The following is a 19,681-nucleotide window of genomic DNA, read 5'->3' as shown; positions in this document are numbered from 1 at the left end:
TGCTATGTGGAAGTTGTTTTTTTGTGATGTGTCTATGTGCACATGTGAAGAGAAGAGAGCTTCTTATTATACCAGAGGTCATCCTAGATGTGGAGATTTAATTTTTTCATTTAATCAGAACTTTTATTAGAAAGTTACGAAATATCTTTCAAGCCATATTTAGGATGAAGTAGCAAAAGCATATGTAAAGTTCTTACTTTAAAAAAAAATAGCAATGGGCCAAATAGTATACACCTCTTTTCTTGGTGTTCTAAGTGAGTGTATTTCCCTCCAGTCCATTGTCAGCCTGCTGCTATTATCGAAACACTTAGCTTGGTGCCAAATTGCAGTTGGCTCAATGCAGTTCTGTTTACCCTACTAGAGCTGTAGTGATTAAATGTCACTGGGTACACCGAATATACAGAAGTAATTAACCTGAAAGGACATGTTAGAATAAGGGTCAACAACCTCTTTAGCCCACTATGTCATTGACAAAGACTCAGCATTCACAGAGATTTTACTGGTTGGGTGAGGATGGGGGGAGTATGGAAAAAGGAAAGGTCAGCACAGGCGTAGCAACCTCTCTCAGTTCCTTGTACCCCTTAACCCCCCAGTTGTTTGGGATAGGTAGAGTGGAGCTCAGAATGTTGCCCTTAGTTCCTTTATCATTTAACCACAGTATGCAGTACTCAGGACTTACTCCTGGCTCTGTGCTCAGTAATCATTCTTGGCAGAGCTTGGGAGCAGCATGTGAAGCCAAGAACTGAATTTGGGTTTGCTAGTGTAAGGCAAGCAACCCTACCTGTAGGGTCTCTGCAGCCCTTACATACTACAGGAAATTCTAGTCATCTGACTTTAATATTATATATATTTGCCCTGTATTTGTATTTGATTTTATCTTTTATCATCTATTTGTATGACCTACTGTCCAGGAAACAGAAAGATGGGACAGTGAATATTAAGTAATTTTTTTCTTTTTATTATTTATCTGCTTGGGGAATAAACATTTCAAGGAGAAGCCTAGGGATCACAGCTACAGTTCTCTACTAAGAGATCACATAAAAATATGCTTATGCCTGCATTCTTTATAAGTTGGGCTGCCTGACAGAATTTGTTTAAATTTTGCCTTTTGAGTGATTGGTCAGCCTCAAGTAGATTATTCTCTTTGGCCATAGATAGCCAATGATGCATGATGAGACAAGGAAGAAGGAGAACTTGTTGAAGAAGATCTCCCTGGTATTGGTATCTCTTTTAGGAAAAAGAGGGAAACTTAGCAGCCTTAATAAACAAATGTTCTTGGCATGCCCACTCAGGTTTACTGGTGGGGCTGACCTAAAGGGTGGGGTATCAGACATGAAAAGACAACCAACTTTGGCCCTGTACTCTACCTAGCACAGTTCTGTACTTTGTTTAGTTTAGGATAGTCATGCAAACTACCTTTGTCACTGTCATAATTATGGCATCCTTTGGTATGCCTGCATGGACCTGCATACCAACACACAGCTCTCATTCCACCATTCATTGAATTGAGTGATCACCACAGAGAAATAAGGTGTGCCATAGTGCATGCCCTTCAGGAATACATCCTCTGATTTGTATGAGAATAAAATGGGAACAAATAGGCATGTGAATGAGCATTGATTCATCATCAGATCAGGTTCAACACTATTATTCAGCAGCAGTTAAGTGAGGCACCAAACCAAGTGCTGGCTGGCTTCTTATGGAACGTGCCAGATGATTCTATCAATTTCTGTTGGTTGATTTGTATCATAGCTTTAAAAACTTTCAGACCTGTGTCATCTCTTCCAGGGAGATACAAGCCTCATTTTGTCCTTAAGCACTGGAGCCTGACCAAACATGACCAACCACATTGCAATTACTAAAATGTATAAAAACTTTGTACTAAAAGAAACAAAATACCTTCTTAGTAATTTTGATATTGATTAGAAGTTTTTTTTAATATATTAAAAAAATACCAAGTTGTTAATTGGATTAAAATATAGGAATAAAATTGATGTTACCTGATTTAATATTTTGAAAGTTAACTGTGATAAAATATTTACAATTTCAGGTCACTAGTTTTAGTTGTGCCTTAGATTAATACTTGGTAGTGCTCATGGGCTGTTTCTAGAAGTGAGCTCCATTTTATTGAGCTTTCTCTTGTGCTCCAGGTATAGCTCACTTTATAATATTTCTGTTCTTAAGGACAGTGTTCCCTTAACATTTTAATGAAGGCTCTACAGACCAAATTGCGAAGTGATCACTGAAAGCTTTTGTCCTTTTATGCTGGCATGAGGACCTGGAGTTCCTTTCTGGTTAGTCAGCATACTTTTAAAAGTCTTATACTATCGCTCCCTTTCTCTACTGAATTTCTACTGAATTACCCTCTGATATTCGAGAGTTTATTAGCATACAGTACATTAGACCATATACTTGAGGTTCTGTGGCGTTAACACTATTGCAACCAAAAAATATGTTTAACCTTAATAAATTAAAAATAGTTTACTGCAAAAATAGCAATATGGAAATATTTTATTTTCCCATCAATTCTAGTAGTTTCAAATGAGGATTCTGGTCCATTAAGATACAGTTTGCCATATCTTAGAGCTGGGTAACTTTTTTTCTCTTAGTCACTGCCCTATTTAAACTTCTTTTAAATCAGCCCTTAAACATATATGGATGTTTTAACATGACATCATGCTAAGTAAAAGCCAAAAGAAGGATAAATTCAAGATGATATCACTTATTTGTATTATTTAGAATTACTGCATGAGGGAATGCAATGGTTTAAATGGGAATTGTCTAGAGCACTCTTGCTCCCAGAGTATAATGAGAAGAAAAGAAATGGAGTGTAGAGGAAAAAGATAGATGTGAAATAAATGGTGGACATTGATCAAGGGGACTTTAGTGCATACATTGGTGGTGTTAAGAAAGGACAGAATTCCTGGGGCCGGTGCAATAGCTCAGCAGTAGGTCCTTTGCCTTGCATGCAGTTTACCCAGGACAGACCTTGATTTGATCCCTGGCGTCCCATGTGGTCCCCCAAGACAGGAGCAATTTCTGAGTGCATAGCCAGGAGTAACCCCTAGGTGTCACCGGGTATGGCCCAAAAACAAACAAACAAACAAACACGAAAAAGAAAGAAAGGACAGAGCTCCAAACCATAGCAACAGTGAAATCCTGATACCCAAACTTTAACTACCAAACTTAAAAAGGTTCCTTTCGTGATGGCTGGCTGGGGTGGGGATAGGGGTATGTGATGGACTCTTAGAACATTGGTGGCGGGAGGTTGGGCATTGGTAGTGGGATTGGTGTTGAAACATTGTATGTCCAGAACTGAACTATGAATGACTTTGTAAATCAGAATGCTTTAAAAAAAATAGAGCACAGAACAGGAATAGGGAGAAAGTCAGCTTACCTTCCCAGAATATTTAGGAAGGACATTTTTTCAATCCAATTTCTCCCCTTTCCTTTTGAGGTCACACAACTTCATATATGGTATTACATTTGTTATTGAGACTTTATAGCATTGATTAAAAGGCAGTAGATGAATGAATGGCTTAGTGTATATTTATAATGCTATAAAGTAAAATCCCAGGACAAAGTGGCATGTATATGTGCCTATAATTTAAGTAGTGTCTGCATATGAGATTTATAAACTATATTAAGGAAGAGAATTTTTACTGAAGGATTATATGCATACTGAAGTTAGGTGTTGCAAATTAAAGACCATTGATATAAGGTGACCTTGAAATGACTTTGGGTTAACTAGATAGTTCCTAAAATATGTGTGACTTATGCAATACTTGTATATGGTCAACAATTATTTATAGTTCCTGGAAGACCACTCATATCTCTAATAATAAAGAATGGGTTTTGATGAATTCATCATGTACATTGGAATCTCCTCTCCCTTTGTGGTCAGAATATACTTGTCTCCACCACTCTCTCAGTTGCTTCCTCAAGTTACTCACATTTTGTACCACATGCCAATAGTAGCTCTCTAGAGAGGAAGCTATTGTGCCTGTGAAGAATCAAAGCTGTGTCTTCTGTGTCAAAGATTCATCTTCGAGGAGTTCAGCTCACCAGCTAAAGTAACAGTATTGAATGAAATTTCTGGTGCGGAGCCAAGAGCTTTATTCCAGGAAAAGGAAATAACAGTCAAGAGAATCCCAGAGGACATTAAGATAATGTTCTAACTTAAAATCAGTTTTATTGATACCTTATAAATTATTAGGGCATTTTATCCTGACCATAATGCTGAAGCCATAGAAACAAAGCATACATGACTGAATATTGAAATACTATTTCTTCTGCTACTCGAAAGGGGAAAAAACTATATGGGCTTTTATTTTTGGAGTATTTTACACTCATGCCAGTCCATTGGAAGGCATGATGCTATTTCTTTCATCTGTTCATTCTGTATTTAGTGGGTATTACCTAAGTACGTGTTGACTGAGCCCTTTGTGGAGTAAGATTCTGTGGTGGTTTCCACATTAGTCTAAAAGAAATAGCTCTTTATGATGATAGTCTTTATTCTGCTGTACATATTCTCTAATAATTTTAGCAACAAAGAAATACTCCAATTACCCTTGGAAGCTTATGGAGTTTTACTGATTTTTCCAAAGTCACACTAAATAATAATATAGCTTAACCCCAGGGCAAAATGACTTTTGAACACATAACATGGCCATTGTGAACATGCCTCTCAATAATATCCTTGATTAGGTACAACCTGGATTTTCTGCAAAGGAAGTTTATCTTGACTCAAGTTTCTTTTAATCACAAGAAAAGCAGAAAGACAAAAATGGAATATCTTAAAGAATGTGGTCTACTTGAAATGTTGTAGAGAGTGAAACAGATTCTTTCCTTTATGGAGATTATATAGAATTTTGTTTTAACAAAGACAGATTATCAGAAAGCTGCAGTCATTTGTGAAGGTGAGTTTTGATTTATGACAAATTTGAAAAAAGGCAAGATATGTGAAGGCTATATATAGATTGTGTTTTTTAATGGCTTCCTTAATCAAGCAAGTTATATAAAAAAAAACTTTACTGTAATGAGAGACATACTGACACCAGTGACTGGTCAGATGCTTACCATGTTCAAGCTTTTCACCATCAGCATGCTATTAATTGCAATCTAATTTACATATGTGTGTGTGCGTGCGTGCTATGAGTCAGTGTGTAAGATACATATTTTGACCAGATACTTTCATTTTAAAGTTTTCACATATGATTTTTCACAGTTGGGAATTACTTTTTCGTCTCAGTTATTTTTCTATAAATGAGTTAAGTGTTGAAATGTTTCATCAAGAAAAGTGTGTGTAGGAATAAAAACATTTAAAGGTTGAGTAAAAGCTCAACTATAAATGTACCTGATGTGGTACTATGTTAACTTGGTATTCATAGACAAGTTCATTTCATAATATTATTTTTACTTTCAGAACTTGTTAGAAGTATTTCATCACTACAAAATGCCCTCAGAGTCTAGTAACTAACGGTTCTAATGATTTCAGATTTAAAGCTTCCTTAAAGCCCTTCTGCTGCTTAATAAGAATAGTGGGCTTTATCCCGTTGGATTTCTAGCAGTAATAACTCGGATTTTCAGAATTCAAGAAAGTCACCAATGCTCATGTTTTCAGTGGGCGTTTGCAAAGGAAATGATTGAGAATATCAGTTACTTTATCAGTAAATATTGTTGGGACTCTTTATAGCTTGACTTCTCTGTTCCTCTCCACATCACCATATACAAGCTCTGAACTGTTCCTGACCCACTGGATTTCTATCCTGAAGCAGACTACTAGTATAATTCATCTTCTAAATTGAGCTGGGTTTTTTAGACAAAAGAGGCAGGAGTCTTGAACAACAGGTACGAAACGGGGACAAATCAGGACTTGGTTAGTTGTCCTAAGCCAGATTTTGTGGTGCATGTAAATGGGGTGACTGAAATAACATGTAGATGGAATGACTGAACAAACTATAACAAATGAGTTTTAGAATTCTTGATCATGGTTGACCATATACAGCCTATATAGACTTCTTTTGGCTGGTATCTTGTAAACAAAGCATTGCTGCACCTATATTAGTATAGAGCAAAGTTAATTCTTTTGATACGCATTTGAAATCATATTATAAAATCTTATGGAAATGATGGTGCTTTTAGTTCTATCTTGGTTCAGGATTGACTCAAAACTTTCTTGTGTTGATTGAAAGGAGGTGTTTTGGCTAATATCTTAGTGAAACCCTATCGTTATAGAATTTCTTTCTAATGTCTGCTGATGGGTAATGAACAGATGCCTTGAATAGCACTTACATATAACTTAAAATGAAAGACCCACATTACTAGATCACTGTCCTTGTCCCTATAGTGAGTGCAACTAGATGGGGCACATTATGCCAGTAGTGTAACAACTTTTTAATGCAAAGAAGGATCCTTTCATTAACTCTCAGAGCAGTCCTGTGAAGGAGGGGGTGAGAAGGGTTTGTCCCAGACCACAGAGACCCTGATTCCAGCAATCTCCTAAGGCGACACCATTATTAAGTGGAAGACTCTAGACTCAAACCCAGTTGTCTGACTACTGCTAGTAAAGTCTGTGCTACCTATTATTAAAATTAGCTAATTGCAGTGCTACTCAACTCTTTTCTCATGCATGGTCATCTTTGATCTTAAAGGGAAGTGTAACTATGAAGGTGTGATTGCTAGAGGTGTCAGTTTTCCAGCCAACTTAATCAACAGCCTCAGGACAGTCTGGATCTGAAATTTACAGTAGGATTTATAGTACTTCTTGTGAGATTATAACTTGCTTTGTACTGTTGAGAAATTAGTCTTTAAGACATTTTGATAGCAGAACACTTAAAGTTCCCATATTAAGACGAACATTTGCCACATATACCCACCACATTTGTTTGTTGTTTGTTTGGTTTTTTTTTTAATTTTTTGTCATCTGTTCCTCTTTTACTTAAGCACATCTACCTGTTTTATTTTTGTTGGGTATTTTTAATACCATAATATGCTTACTTTTTTTAAGTGCTTTTTGCTAAAAATTCACAATATCTTGCCCTTGATAGATCAGCCTCTATTTCTATGTGTGATACTGTTCATATTATAGTTGTAAGTCCATGATCAAACTGCACTAAAAAAAATTATATCTTAATGTTTCTAAATAATACAGGTACATGCAGTCATAATGCAGCCCCAGTAACTGTCTTATGTAATAATACAGGGAAATAGCTAACCTAGCTGAGCTTTTAAAATAGAAATAGAGAAATACAGGGCCAAGGCAATAGTACAGTGCCTTGCCACAATCAACACAGGTACAATCCCTGGCTTCCATATGGTCCCCTGAGCATCACCAGGAGTGAGCAGGCCCAAAAGTGTGTGTGTGTGTGTGTGTGTGTGTGTGTGTGTGTGTGTGTATCTGTGTATGTGAGAGAGAGGGGGAGGGAGGGAAGGAGGGAGGAACGGATGGAGGGAGAGGGAGAGCAAGAGTAATTGTTTCTGTTGGCAATGCTATGCTTGACCACAGACCTGGTGCCCCACTCCACTCCACTACCAGTTGGACTAGAAAGCACACTGTACATCTTCATTGGCGTGTACTGCTGAGGGATTGGGTGATGTTTAAAGGGGGAAAAGGAGAGTGTGTGTGCATGTATATTTTGTTATTTTTACAGCAACTAAGGAAGTTTCGAAAGGTGACTCTAAAGAGGTTTAACGTTAAAAAAGATTGAGGAGTATTTGAAAAGAAAGATAACCAGGGAAAGGATATTTTAAAGGCCAAAGGGAAAAACAAAGCTAAGATTTAAAAATGTAAATAAATACAAAGAGCTTGGGAGAATTCACAGTGCTGGCACAAAGGCTATGACTGGACTGGGTATGAAGTTAAGTGTTTGGAAATACTTAGAACTATAGGGACCCTGTTTTGGGGGCCAAGAACAAGTAACCTTTTTTAGATTTTTTGTTTGTTTTTGTCTATTTTAAGAACAAGGGAGAGGCTCGGCTTCTCTTTAGAAAAGATAAATTTCACAAATGTGGAAAATAGTAAGGAAAGAAAATAAGTTACATATGGGATTCTAATATTTAATTTGATTAGTAGCAGCCCACAGATTGAGGACATTTTATTAAGTATTTTTAAATACTGTATAATGCTTTCCTTTCGCTTTTGGCCTTACTAATGGCTGTCATCTTTTTGTCACGAAACAAATTTGAGTAAGGCTCATCATAAGGTTTAAATACAGACAATTTAGAGATTTCATAGATAACTGATAGAATGGTACGGGAAGGAAAAAGTTAGAGATCTCTAACTCCTGTCAGTGGTCTTTCTCCTGGACCAGGGGTGGTGAACAAGTTCGACACAAAGAACCAAAATTTTAAACTGAGAGAGTCAGAGAACCACACCACGCAGTGACCTGCCAAAACAGACAAACACTCACACAAAAGCATATAATTTTAACAATAATATATTAAACACATATTGCATTTTGCCATTTTGAGTGAGGGTAAAAATCCTGTTCGCCACCCCTGTGACCTAGACCTTCTCATCCTCTGCTCAACTCCCCTCTTTGTTCTCTTCCTTTGGAGCTGATGTGTGACCATCACTACTGCTCACCACTAGAGGGTGATCTCCCAGAAGCTATGTGACCCCACATGTGGAAAAAGTTTTATATGTTGATATATTTACTTATTTTTAGCAACATGCTTTAAAATTTTAACCACATACAAACATACACACATACAGTTGAGGCATTATGATTCAGTGAAGAAAATGGAATAGAGCGCCACAATTTCTGATATACTAATTTTCAAAGTTAAAAGTCCTTAGTTTTTTTCTATCATTACAAATGCTAATTATTATCAATAATTATAATATATAATAAAACCACAAGGAGTTATTTTATGTAAAGTGAATGAGGAGGAAGATTTTTTTACTTAAAAAAATGACACACTGGGGACGGAGAGATAGCATGGAGGTAAGGTGTTTGCCTTTCATGCAGAAAGTCATTGGTTCGAATCCCGGCATCTCATATGGTACCCGAACCTGCCAGGAGCGATTTCTGAGCATGGAGCCAGGAGTAACCCCTGAGCACTGCCGAGTGTTACTCAAAAACCAAAAAATAAATAAATAAATAAATAAATAAAAATGACATACTGTTGGTACTTTGGGGGTTTCCTAGGATTCTTTTTACATATCCCCTAATAAGATATTCTTTTCTCTGCTCTCCTAGATCTGTGTTGTTTTACCCAAAACAAGGTTAATTTAAGATTTGAGAGATAGCCCTACTTAGTGAGGAGATGGATATCTTAGTGAGGATGTCTCTTGAGATACTCAAGAGATTTTGTTGCTAGGCCTTTAGGATTCATTCTTACTGGGTTGGTCAGATCTACATTCAGCCTGCTCCCTCTCATACACCTTTAGAGCATCTGTTTATTCTCTCTGGAACAGAATCACTAGCTACCTCTGAAAGTTACTATTTGATCAGTGCTTCAGTTCTTCTAGATTTTAGGCTTTCATGCCAGCTAATGTACCCAATAACTGCCTGAGTTTGGTGCCCAACAAATGTATTCTCTGTCCTTAAGATACTATTCTTGATGTCTGCCCTTTTTGTCTTTTCTTCCAGTTGAGAATTTGGGGAGAGCAAAAGTGAGGAATATGTATTAGCCCATGCATATCACTTCAGATCATGATGATTCCCTGGGGGAGGGATCATCTGTTCCCATTCCATGTCTCATAAGGGGTTCCAAGGTTTCTAGGGTAAAAAGAAGACCCATGAAATACAAAGGGCCATCTGCAGAATGGGAGAAACTATTTACCCAATACCCATCAGATAAGGGGCTGGTATCTAAGATATACAAGGTACTGACAGAACTTAACAAGGAAAAAATCTAACCCCATTAAAAAAGTGGAAAGAAATGAACAGACACTTACTCAAGAAATACAAATAGCCAAAGGGCACATGAAAAAATGCTGCACATCACTAATCATTAGGGAGATGCAAATGAAAACAACAATGATGTAGTACCATCTCATGAAAGAGACTGGCACACATCACACAAAAAACAACAATAATCAGTGCTGGTGAGGATGTGGGGAGAAAGGAACTTTCATTCACTGCTGGTGGGAATGCTGTCTAACTTTTATGGAAAAAATTATGGAGATTCCTAAAAAAAAAAAAAACCCTGGAAATTGAGCTCCAATATAATCCAGCTATACCACTCCTAGAGATATACCCTAGGAATACAAAAACACACCACAAAATGCCTTCTGCATATCTATGTTCATTGCAACACTATTTACGATAACCTGAATCTGGAAACAACCCATATGCCTGACTACAGATGAGTGGCTAAAGAAACCATGGTACATATACATATTGTAATAATACTATGCAGCCATCAGAAAAATGAAGTCATGAAATTTTCCTATACATGGATTGACATGGAAACTATTATGTTGAATGAAATAAGCCAGAGGGAGAGAGATAGACACAGAATAGTCTCACTCATCTGTGGGATTTAAGAAAAATAAAAAGACATTATTATAATAATACCCAGAGACAGTAGAAATGAGGCTGGAAGGACCAGCCCACGATACGAAGCTTACCACAAAGAGTGGTGAGTGCAGTTAGAGAAATAACTACACTAAGAACTATCATGACGTGGTAGTGAGAGAAATAGATTGCCTGTCTCAAATGCAGGCAAAGGGTGGGGGAGGAGGCATTGGGGGCCACTGGTGGTGGGAATGTTGAACTGGCAAAGGGGGTGTATTCTGTTTTATGACTGAAACCCAACTACAAACATGTTTGTAACCATGCTGCTTAAGTAAAGATATTATTAATTTTAAAAAATAAAAAATAAAAATAACCATAAAAAGAAGGCCTATAAAAATTCAAGGAAGGAAAAAGGAGTAATCAGCATTTTTATTGCTCTGTCTTGATTGGGGGGGGTGATTTTATTATTTTTATTTCAAAAAATTTAGCCTGCCCCCTTGCAAGAATTTAAGTACATACTAAAAAAAATAATCAGTGGGTTTTGGGTTGTTATGTGTTATGTCCCCAAGAAGTTCTCTTATTTCATTGAAGAGTTGCTAATTGCCTTCGATGATGAACTCGTTTCAGCGTATCTGTGTGTGTGTGTGTGTGTGTGCGCGTGTGTGCTTGCGTGTGTGTGTGTGTGTTTTCAGAGTGTGGTGGTAGGCGATCTACATATCTCCTTACCCTTATTAATAGTCTTGATTCCTTTTGTACTTCTTTATTCCTATCTAGTCACTTTCTGCTACACAACTTTTCTTCCTGCCACGTGTCCCCAGTTTTGTTTCCTTTCCTTTCCCCCCCCCCCTTTTTATGCCTCTGTTCTTTTCTCTCTTTCACCTCCTTCCCCATGACTGACTTCTCTTAACAGTTTTTAAGAAGCTCTTAACACTGAGCTTTTTTTTTTTTTTTTCCTTCGGTTTTTGGGTCACACCTGACAGCACTCAGGGGTTACTCCTGGTTCTATGCTCAGAAATCACTTACTCCTGGCAGTCTCAGGGGACCATATGGGATGCTGGGATTCGAACCACCATCCTTCAGCATGAAAGGCAAATGCCTTAACTCATTGCTATCTCTCTGGCCCCAACACAGAGCTTTTCTAATAGACAAAATGAAAATAAAATTTCAAGTTATCTTAAAAATTATCTGTTTATAGTGATCATTTCTCAATCTTGTTTCCTTTTCTTATTCTAGAGCTCCTCGGTATCCCCATCAGCCAGTTTCCGAGGTGCTGAGAAGCACAGAAATTCCACTGACTACTCTTCCGATAACAAGAAACAGAAAACTGAAGAAAAGGAAATTGCAGCTCGTTATGTAAGTTCATTCACTTTTGCATTGAAAATGTCTAGTTTACCTTCCTCTGAGAACCATTTTATCTGTTGTCATTTCCAGTAAAATTAGAACACAAAATAATGTTCTGTGAACAAAAATGGACTGCCTTCATTATAGTAGATCCTCATAGAGCTTACTGAAGGCTTTGTGGCAGACAGGTCAGTGTACGTGTATTTATGAATTATTGGCAACTAATAAAAGATTTAAGGATTCATACTATTCTTTTCTGTAGATATATTCATTCCTGTGTAGATAGTCAGTGATCAGCTAAAATTACAATGTCAAATTATAAAAAACTTAAAATTTTCTAGAGCTGTAAAAATATTCCTAGTATGGGTTGCTATTTATTTTCTCCATTAATCAGTCCTTCAGGACACATCATAACAGGGACAAACTGGATGGGGGTCTCTTAGGCAAGAGTTCTCTGCCCCCTCTTCATACTTGCACCTGCAACATTTAGGCCACTGGGGCCAGAGAGATTCAGTGTTGGTTGAGGCACTTTCCTTGCATACAGTTTACCTGGATTCTCTCCCTGGCTTCTCACATGACCATTTCTATGAGTGATCTCTGCATGCCAAGCCAAGACCACCAGGTTTTGCCCAAAAGTAAACAGACCAAGAAAGAATACTGACAACAAAGGAAACTGAATTTGGATTTCCATGTAAAGACTCCCAGCTATAAAGTTATGGCTGCTTTGTTCTATAAAACTGATGCGTGATACATGAAAACATGCATATTTAGAAGATATAATTACTATGGGCATGCCAACTTGCAGCTGATTCTTTAGGTTAAGAAGCAAACCATAATCTTTAGATTTTTTTTAAACTGTAAATGAAATCATAGACCCTACTGTGTTGCTCATGATGAGGATCAAAGAATACAGGGTTTTCAGTTCTTTAGCACTCTTTGCTCTAGTTCCTGAGATAAGAGGAATTGTTCTATTCTTAATGAGGGAAAAATCAAGGGCTATTCTCTGGCAAAGGAGGTGATACTTGTTATTGTCAATGCAGGACAGTGATGGAGAAAAGAGTGACGACAACTTGGTGGTTGACGTTTCCAATGAGGTATATTTATTACTTATTTAACTTCCTGCTTTTATTCAGCTACGATGACTTAATTTCTTAAAGGGATCCTTTTTTTATTATGTGAAAGTATGATTTGTATTGCTTTTATGTGTTACTTATGCTTTTTTAATTGCTATTTTCTATAAAATTCACATGTGCTATGATGTACACCAAGCCTTCTCGCTAGCCAGCAGATCTCTTGTACTTGGCAGATTTTTGTTGGGTTTTATTTTTTTCTTTATTTTGAATACTTTCTGTACATAGTGTAAATATTGCCATTTTGGTTTGTTTTTTTGTTTTGTTTTGTTTTGTTTTGTTTTTTACCTCTTTGCATCTTCTTTACAATCTTAGTGTGTCTCATGTGCATTTAAGCCAATTTTTTCCCAAAGGGGTGGTACTAACTCCTAGAGAGAGAAGGAAGAATAAGGGATGGGGTTGCTGGAATGAGTCAGTGTGATATGGAGTAGCTATAGCCTTAGCCTCAGTACAATTGCAGGGTTTTTTTCTGCTTATTTGTTTACAGTAAATTTCCAGGGTCCACTGAATGATTTTTTTTTTCCCCTTGAAAACAGGAAATAGGCCAAATTAGTTTGGTAAAATCTGACCTAAACTATTAAATGCTTTTAGCTAGAAATCCCCACATCTACATATTAGGGCATTGTTGGTTATACTGTTCTGTATTGATACCTATGTTCCTTCATAGGATCCATCTTCCCCCCGAGGGAGCCCAGCACATTCCCCCAGAGAGAATGGCCTGGACAAGACACGTCTGCTCAAGAAAGACGCTCCTATCAGTCCAGCCTCCATCGCATCCTCCAGCAGTACTCCTTCCTCAAAATCCAAAGAACTTAGCCTTGTAAGCATTTTTCACCATCTTAGTTTTGCCTATTTCAGGATGGTAAAGTTTAATTTTTACATTTAGATATACCATGCATTTTAGTAGAATTTTTATTTTCCTTATATGTGTGAGTATATATGTGTTCCATAGTCAACTTGACTAAAGTAGTTTTTGTAATAGAATTGGTTTATTGATATGTAGGTGATGTTTTGTGAAAAACATTTTTTTTTTGGCAAGGATGGAAAAGGGTATGAAAAAATTGGGTAAAATATGTCTTAGTGAAGATGAAGAAATAACACAGAGGATGTTAGTGCTGGTTTTGTTACCTGTGATTTATGGTAAATTTAGTTTAAATTTTTGCAAGATTTTTTGGAATTATTATGGTATATATGACAGCAATAAATTTTCCTTCCTATCTAAAAGTAATCTGTCATTTATAAAAGACTACCTGATTCACACCACAAATCACATGCAAAAATGAAACTACTTGTAACCAGAATAATCTCTCCATACCACTTCTCCTTTAGCTGTGAAGTTAATACGTTTTTTTCTATGATATATCTTCCCCTTTTTCATTGTAGTATAGCACATTTTTTGTTTTGTTTACTTGTTTTTTTTAATTAATTTTCAGGTAACATTTCGAATTCATAGCTAATGAAAATGAAATTTCTTAGTTTGCCTGAAAATAAGGGGACTTTGTAAGAAACTAGCTTGTTTTCTATTGTTTTTTTTTTCTCTTGATCTTTCAATCTTGTATTGGCAATGACTAATCTTTATGAATATTCAGCTTTGAATCATTTCTATGGAGTCTATTCAATAGAAAGCCTCTTATGGCATGTCTATCCTACCTGGACCTTAGTTCGGACCTCTAAGTCTCAAATTACTATCACCAGCAAGTAGTCTGTTCCAGGCAGAATGTGATGATTTGGTAACATCCATGTGCATTCTTGGAGACAGAATTTTGCCTAGATTCATGGTCACTTTTGGCCTACTAAACATCTTCTCAAGGAAGTTTTCTTATACCTTTGCTAATTTTTTTTAATTAGCAAAGGTTTTAAGCTAAAGAACCTTTCTGATTTTTTTTCTTCCCTTATAAAATGTTTTAACATCATCTTAAAAACTATTTTAATTGCCACTGTATTTTATTCCATTACGTGTTAGAATGAGAAGTCTACTACTCCAGTTTCAAAGTCCAGTACCCCTACTCCACGGACTGATGCTCCTACCCCAGGTAGTAATTCCACTCCTGGATTGAGGCCTGTACCTGGAAAACCACCAGGAGTCGACCCTTTGGGTTAGTAAGAAGAAAGTTTTTCTACATATTTAATGTTCTTTTTCATAGTAGTTAGAGAAAAAATAATTTCTTATTGTAAGGACTTACATTTCCTGTTTTCAGTGAAATTGTCAGTGTCAGAAGTGTGATACATTAGACTAATAAGCATCCTTGGGTGGCTGTTAAAAAAGTGATTGATCCAAAATAAGCACCTACTATTTACCTGTCTGGTACACATAATAGTTGCTCAAAAAAATAAAGCAAACAAGGCATCCTGAAAAATTGAGGTAACCTATGTTCATAACAGCACTATTTACAGTAGTCAGAATCTGGAAACAACACAGATGCCCAATAACAGCTGAGTGGCTAAAAAAAAACTTTTGCACATCAATACAATGGAATACTATGCAGCTGTTAGAAAAAATGAAGTCATAAAATTTGCTTAGACGTGGATCGATTTGGAGACTATTATGTTGAGTGAAATAAGTCAGAGGAAGAGAGACAAGCACACAATAATCTCACTCATCTGTGGGATTTAAGAAAAATAAAAGTATAATAATAGTACCCAGAGGCAATAGAAATGAGTCCTGGAAGGACCAGACCATGATAACAAGCTTTCTCAAAGATTGGCAAGTACAGTTAGAAATATAACTACACTAACAGCTACCATGTTGATAGAGAAATACAAAGACAGGCATGGGGAGAGGGAAGGTAAGAAATGGGGAAAGGAACAATGATAGTGGGAAAATAGCAATGGTGAAGGGAAGTGTGCATTTTATAGCTGAAACCCTATTACGAACATGTTTGTAACCATGGTGCTTAAATAAAGAAATTATTTTAAAAATAATAAAAATAAATAAAATAGTTAAAAGAAAGAAAGAAAAAAGAAAGAGAGAAAGGAAGGAAGAAGGAAGGAAGGAAGGAAGGAAGGAAGGAAGGAAGGAAGGAAGGAAGGAAGGAAGGAAGGAAGGAAGGGAGGGAGGAAGGAAAAAAGGAAGGGAGGAAGGAAAAAAGGAAGGGAGGAAGGAAGGAAGGAAGGAAGGAAGGAAGGAAGGAAGGAAGGAAGGAAGGAAGGAAGGAAGGAAGGAAGGAAGGAAGGAAGGAAGGAAGGAAGGAAGGAAGGAAGGAAGGAAGGAAGGAAGGAAGGTTGAGTTTAAGGGATATTAAAATAAACCTCTTTGAATTTATGTTGTCTGGCCTTTTAATATGAATAACAATGTTCTACAGTATTATTACTTGCTTTGTTCTTGATAGATATTTCTCTTATCCCCTTTTATCTCATAGCCTCAAGCCTGAGAACTCCAATGGCAGTCCCTTGTCCATATCCAACACCATTTGGGATTGTGCCCCATGCGGGTATGAACGGGGAGCTGACCAGTCCTGGAGCTGCCTATGCGGGTCTCCACAACATCTCCCCGCAGATGAGTGCTGCGGCAGCTGCGGCTGCTGCTGCTGCTGCCTATGGAAGATCACCAGTGGTAGGTTTTAGTCTCACACAGTAAAGCTGATTCAGAGCGTAGAGGATGGTCATTCTTTTCCAAGGTGCAGGCTGAGACAGCTGTGTGCATTTGTAAATTCAATGGTATGCAAGTATATGAGATATATTTTTATAAGATGAAGAAATATTTTATTTGATGATCTTCCATTAAACCTATGAGAATAGCACAACTAATATAATGTATAGGAAACCTTTGTTTCTATTGGTAAGCTTCAGTGATTGTAGTATAATCTTTTTTATGTATTTCAAGTATTAAAGCATTAAATCATAAAGGAAAAACTCTGCTCCAAATCCTTATTTTTTTATTACTTAAAACAAAGGTTTAATTTTTTTGCTTACTTCGAGAAACCTAGACACAATAAAAATACTCTCCTCTATACCCATGCAGAGAGACAGACTTAAGTGCACATAGAGATAGAGTGAATAACTGCCAAACTAAACTGATGCAAAAACCTTTGTAGTATGAACTGTATAGTTGTCTCTTTCCTGAGGTCTTTAGAATGTTTCAGGACCCAGGAAGGGCAAGAGAATAGTCATCATAGGTCAAGGAAATGCCCATGTTACCAAAGGAACCAAAAGCTAACAAGATACCTGAAAGTTAAAAAAAAGAAAACCCTAAGGCTCTTGTAATATATTAAATTTCATACATAAATAACTAAGTAATAACTGCAGACTATCCTCCTTCCTCCAACAAGGCTTCATTAGGCTTCTAGATGAGGAGGGAGATGGACCCCAGACAACCAATATGCAAAGCCACAGAAGGGGCTGGGATAGATTGAAGAGAGGGATCAACAGGCTGGAATCCTCTTCTTCCAGCAGGAGACAGAGAACCACAGGGGGGGAGCAGGGAGACCCAGGCATGATTGGGGGGAACAGAAGGGACAGTTGGGGCGCCTGGGAAGAATCTTTGAGTCCCACAGAGTCTGAGCTGCAGCTGCTGCTCTGAGGGAGCAGAAGTCCAGGTTAGGCGAGAGGTTCCACAGATCTGTGGCTTCAGCAGAAGAGGGTTTGGGGTGCCACAGGCTGTAAGATCAGATCCTGTGTGAAGCAGGACAGGGGTTCCTTGGAACTTCTCAGAAAGAGGAGTCGATAGTATGGAGCAAGATCCTGGGCAAGTTGGAAAGTTCCCAGAAGTGGGCAGCTGGAGGGAGATGCCAGGGTCAATCCAGGGAAAAGATGCAGAGGGACAGCAGGTTCTTGGCACAGAAAGTGGCATACCATTGGAGGTGGTATTGAAAGGTCAGGAGGCAGTCATATCCAGGAACCCAAGGACCTGGAAGTACTAGAGTCCAAGGCAAAAAAAAAAAAAAAAAAAGCAAGGCTTCTAGGGGCAGCTGAGCAACAGAGGCCCCTGGGAGTTCTCCTTTCCAAGGGTGTCGGTGCCAGTGGGATTGCCCCATGGGGGCACTGAGATGGGGCCCTAAACTCCTGGCTAAATGCTACCTTCTTGATTCGGTTGTGGATTTTGAAAGGGCTGGCCCCTCGCCTCATCAAACCTTGAGCCAGGTACCCTTCAATTGTGCCTTCTGTTGCCTCTGAGGGCAACCTGGGCAGCCATGACTCTTAGGCGCTTCAGGATGAGACACGCTTGTGACACTCACATGCCTGGAAAAGGCAAAGGTACTTGTGGCCCTTAAGGTGTGCAGTGACCTTATGGTTGTGACAGCGTACATAGGTTGGGGACTGGCTTGCAGCTCTTCTGGTTATAAGCTCCATGCCCTGGGGGACCGGGAGCACCCCCAGAGGCCCGAGTCAGAGGGGCAGTGTGAAACGGCAGACATTTCACTGGGTTCCATTGCTCACAGCCTTGAGCAGCAGCGTTGGAGAGCCCGGTAGTCTGAGAGTAGTAGATAGTCTCAGTCTGGAGAAAGAAAAGAAGCCTGTGAGCTAAATCATTAATTTTAAAGTACTTCATTTACTTGGATTTTAGAATGAAGCAAGTTATTATGTCTGTTGTGCTGTTTTAGGTTGGATTTGATCCCCACCATCACATGCGTGTGCCAGCCATACCACCAAATCTGACAGGCATTCCAGGAGGAAAACCGTGAGTACCCCTGTGCCGTGGTGGTGCTGTATGCAAGGGGCAGGCATGTCTTTAAGATGTGGCCATTTGAGTTCCATGATTGCAAGTGGTTCCGGTTGCATTTCCCTAAATAGTATTTTAATTTTCTCTTAACTCAAGGAAAAATGAAACAAGGTGGGGGTTTGCATTTTCAGTGTACAATCTTGAGTAATGAGGAATATGGAAATGCAGAGATATCTTTAGCAGTCAGTTCTCTCTGTTACTGATTTCTAGGAAATTCTTTTGTTGTTTTGAATAAAAAGAAACTTCTTTGCAAACTTAAGTGCTGTAGGGTGAGCATGTTGAAATAAAATGTCAGACTTGTCTGATGGAAAAGAAAGAAGAATGGCCTGTTCAGATCTAGAAAAAGAAAAGGACTTGCTCAGTTAGCTTCTTGTGGGCTGGATATTTCCGGTCTTCCAATCACAGTCCCCATGAGTTATAAAGGTAGAACAGAAAGCAGTTGGTCTTCTAGACCCTTATTTATTTGACTCTCACTACATCTCACTACACTTCCTTTCAGTCCAGTGAATGTTCCTGTTCCAACCTATACACAGTTCTCTCTGCTCTTTTGTGTTGACTTTTCCCTGATGCCAAGAATTTTCTGTAAGATAACACTGGCCTTTTAAAGTCCCTTCTAAAGTTCTCTTTTCTTTAGGGAAGCATCCCCGAGGGCCCTCTGTGTTGTTAGTCAGCGTGCATTTACTCTCATTAATGTTTCTGTTGGTTTCCTCTGTCATGCACTGTGTTCCTTGTACACATTTCTTCCCCAGTCTAGTGCTTTCTCATGTGCTGTCTGCTATTCAAACTCAACCCTCAGTAATAGTAATGTCTCCTTATCCCAGAGACTTCCTTGTGGTTTGCTTACCTTCGCACATTTGCTCTTACTAGTACTTTCTGCAACACTTGTTCTTTGGCTTACAGTCTCATTTCAGATCTCTGCTAAATTGTCACTTACCAGAGCTTTCTGCCCAGACAATGTTATCTAAAATAGCATTCTTTTCTTCCTTTCTCCACAGTAGTGTACTTTTCTGTTCCACTGCCTTTTTTATGTTTGTCAATAGTCATTCTCTACCTCTTCCCCACTTGAATATGTTCCATGAGAGCAG

General features: G+C 38.1%; 1 protein-coding gene across 9 annotated transcripts in view; it reads left to right on the top strand.

Moving 5' to 3' along the window:
* LOC126004152 (transducin-like enhancer protein 4) overlaps positions 1–19,681 on the top strand; it is a 158,777-nt gene that overhangs the window by 119,923 nt on the left and 19,173 nt on the right. For 8 of the 9 annotated variants that reach the window (XM_049770563.1, XM_049770562.1, XM_049770558.1 and 5 more), the window contains 6 exons: positions 11,700–11,819; positions 12,848–12,901; positions 13,605–13,757; positions 14,901–15,033; positions 16,297–16,490; positions 18,478–18,554. In XM_049770563.1, coding sequence (XP_049626520.1) covers positions 11,700–11,819; positions 12,848–12,901; positions 13,605–13,757; positions 14,901–15,033; positions 16,297–16,490; positions 18,478–18,554 — 731 coding nt within the window. The remainder of the gene's footprint in view (positions 1–11,699; positions 11,820–12,847; positions 12,902–13,604; positions 13,758–14,900; positions 15,034–16,296; positions 16,491–18,477; positions 18,555–19,681) is intronic. The other variant, XM_049770561.1, reaches the window with a different exon arrangement.

Source organism: Suncus etruscus, chromosome 3, assembly GCF_024139225.1.
Source record: "Suncus etruscus isolate mSunEtr1 chromosome 3, mSunEtr1.pri.cur, whole genome shotgun sequence".
NCBI classification, from domain to species: Eukaryota; Metazoa; Chordata; class Mammalia; order Eulipotyphla; family Soricidae; genus Suncus; species Suncus etruscus.
Note: the sequence above shows the minus strand (reverse complement) of the source record. Positions and strands in the feature narration are given on the sequence as shown.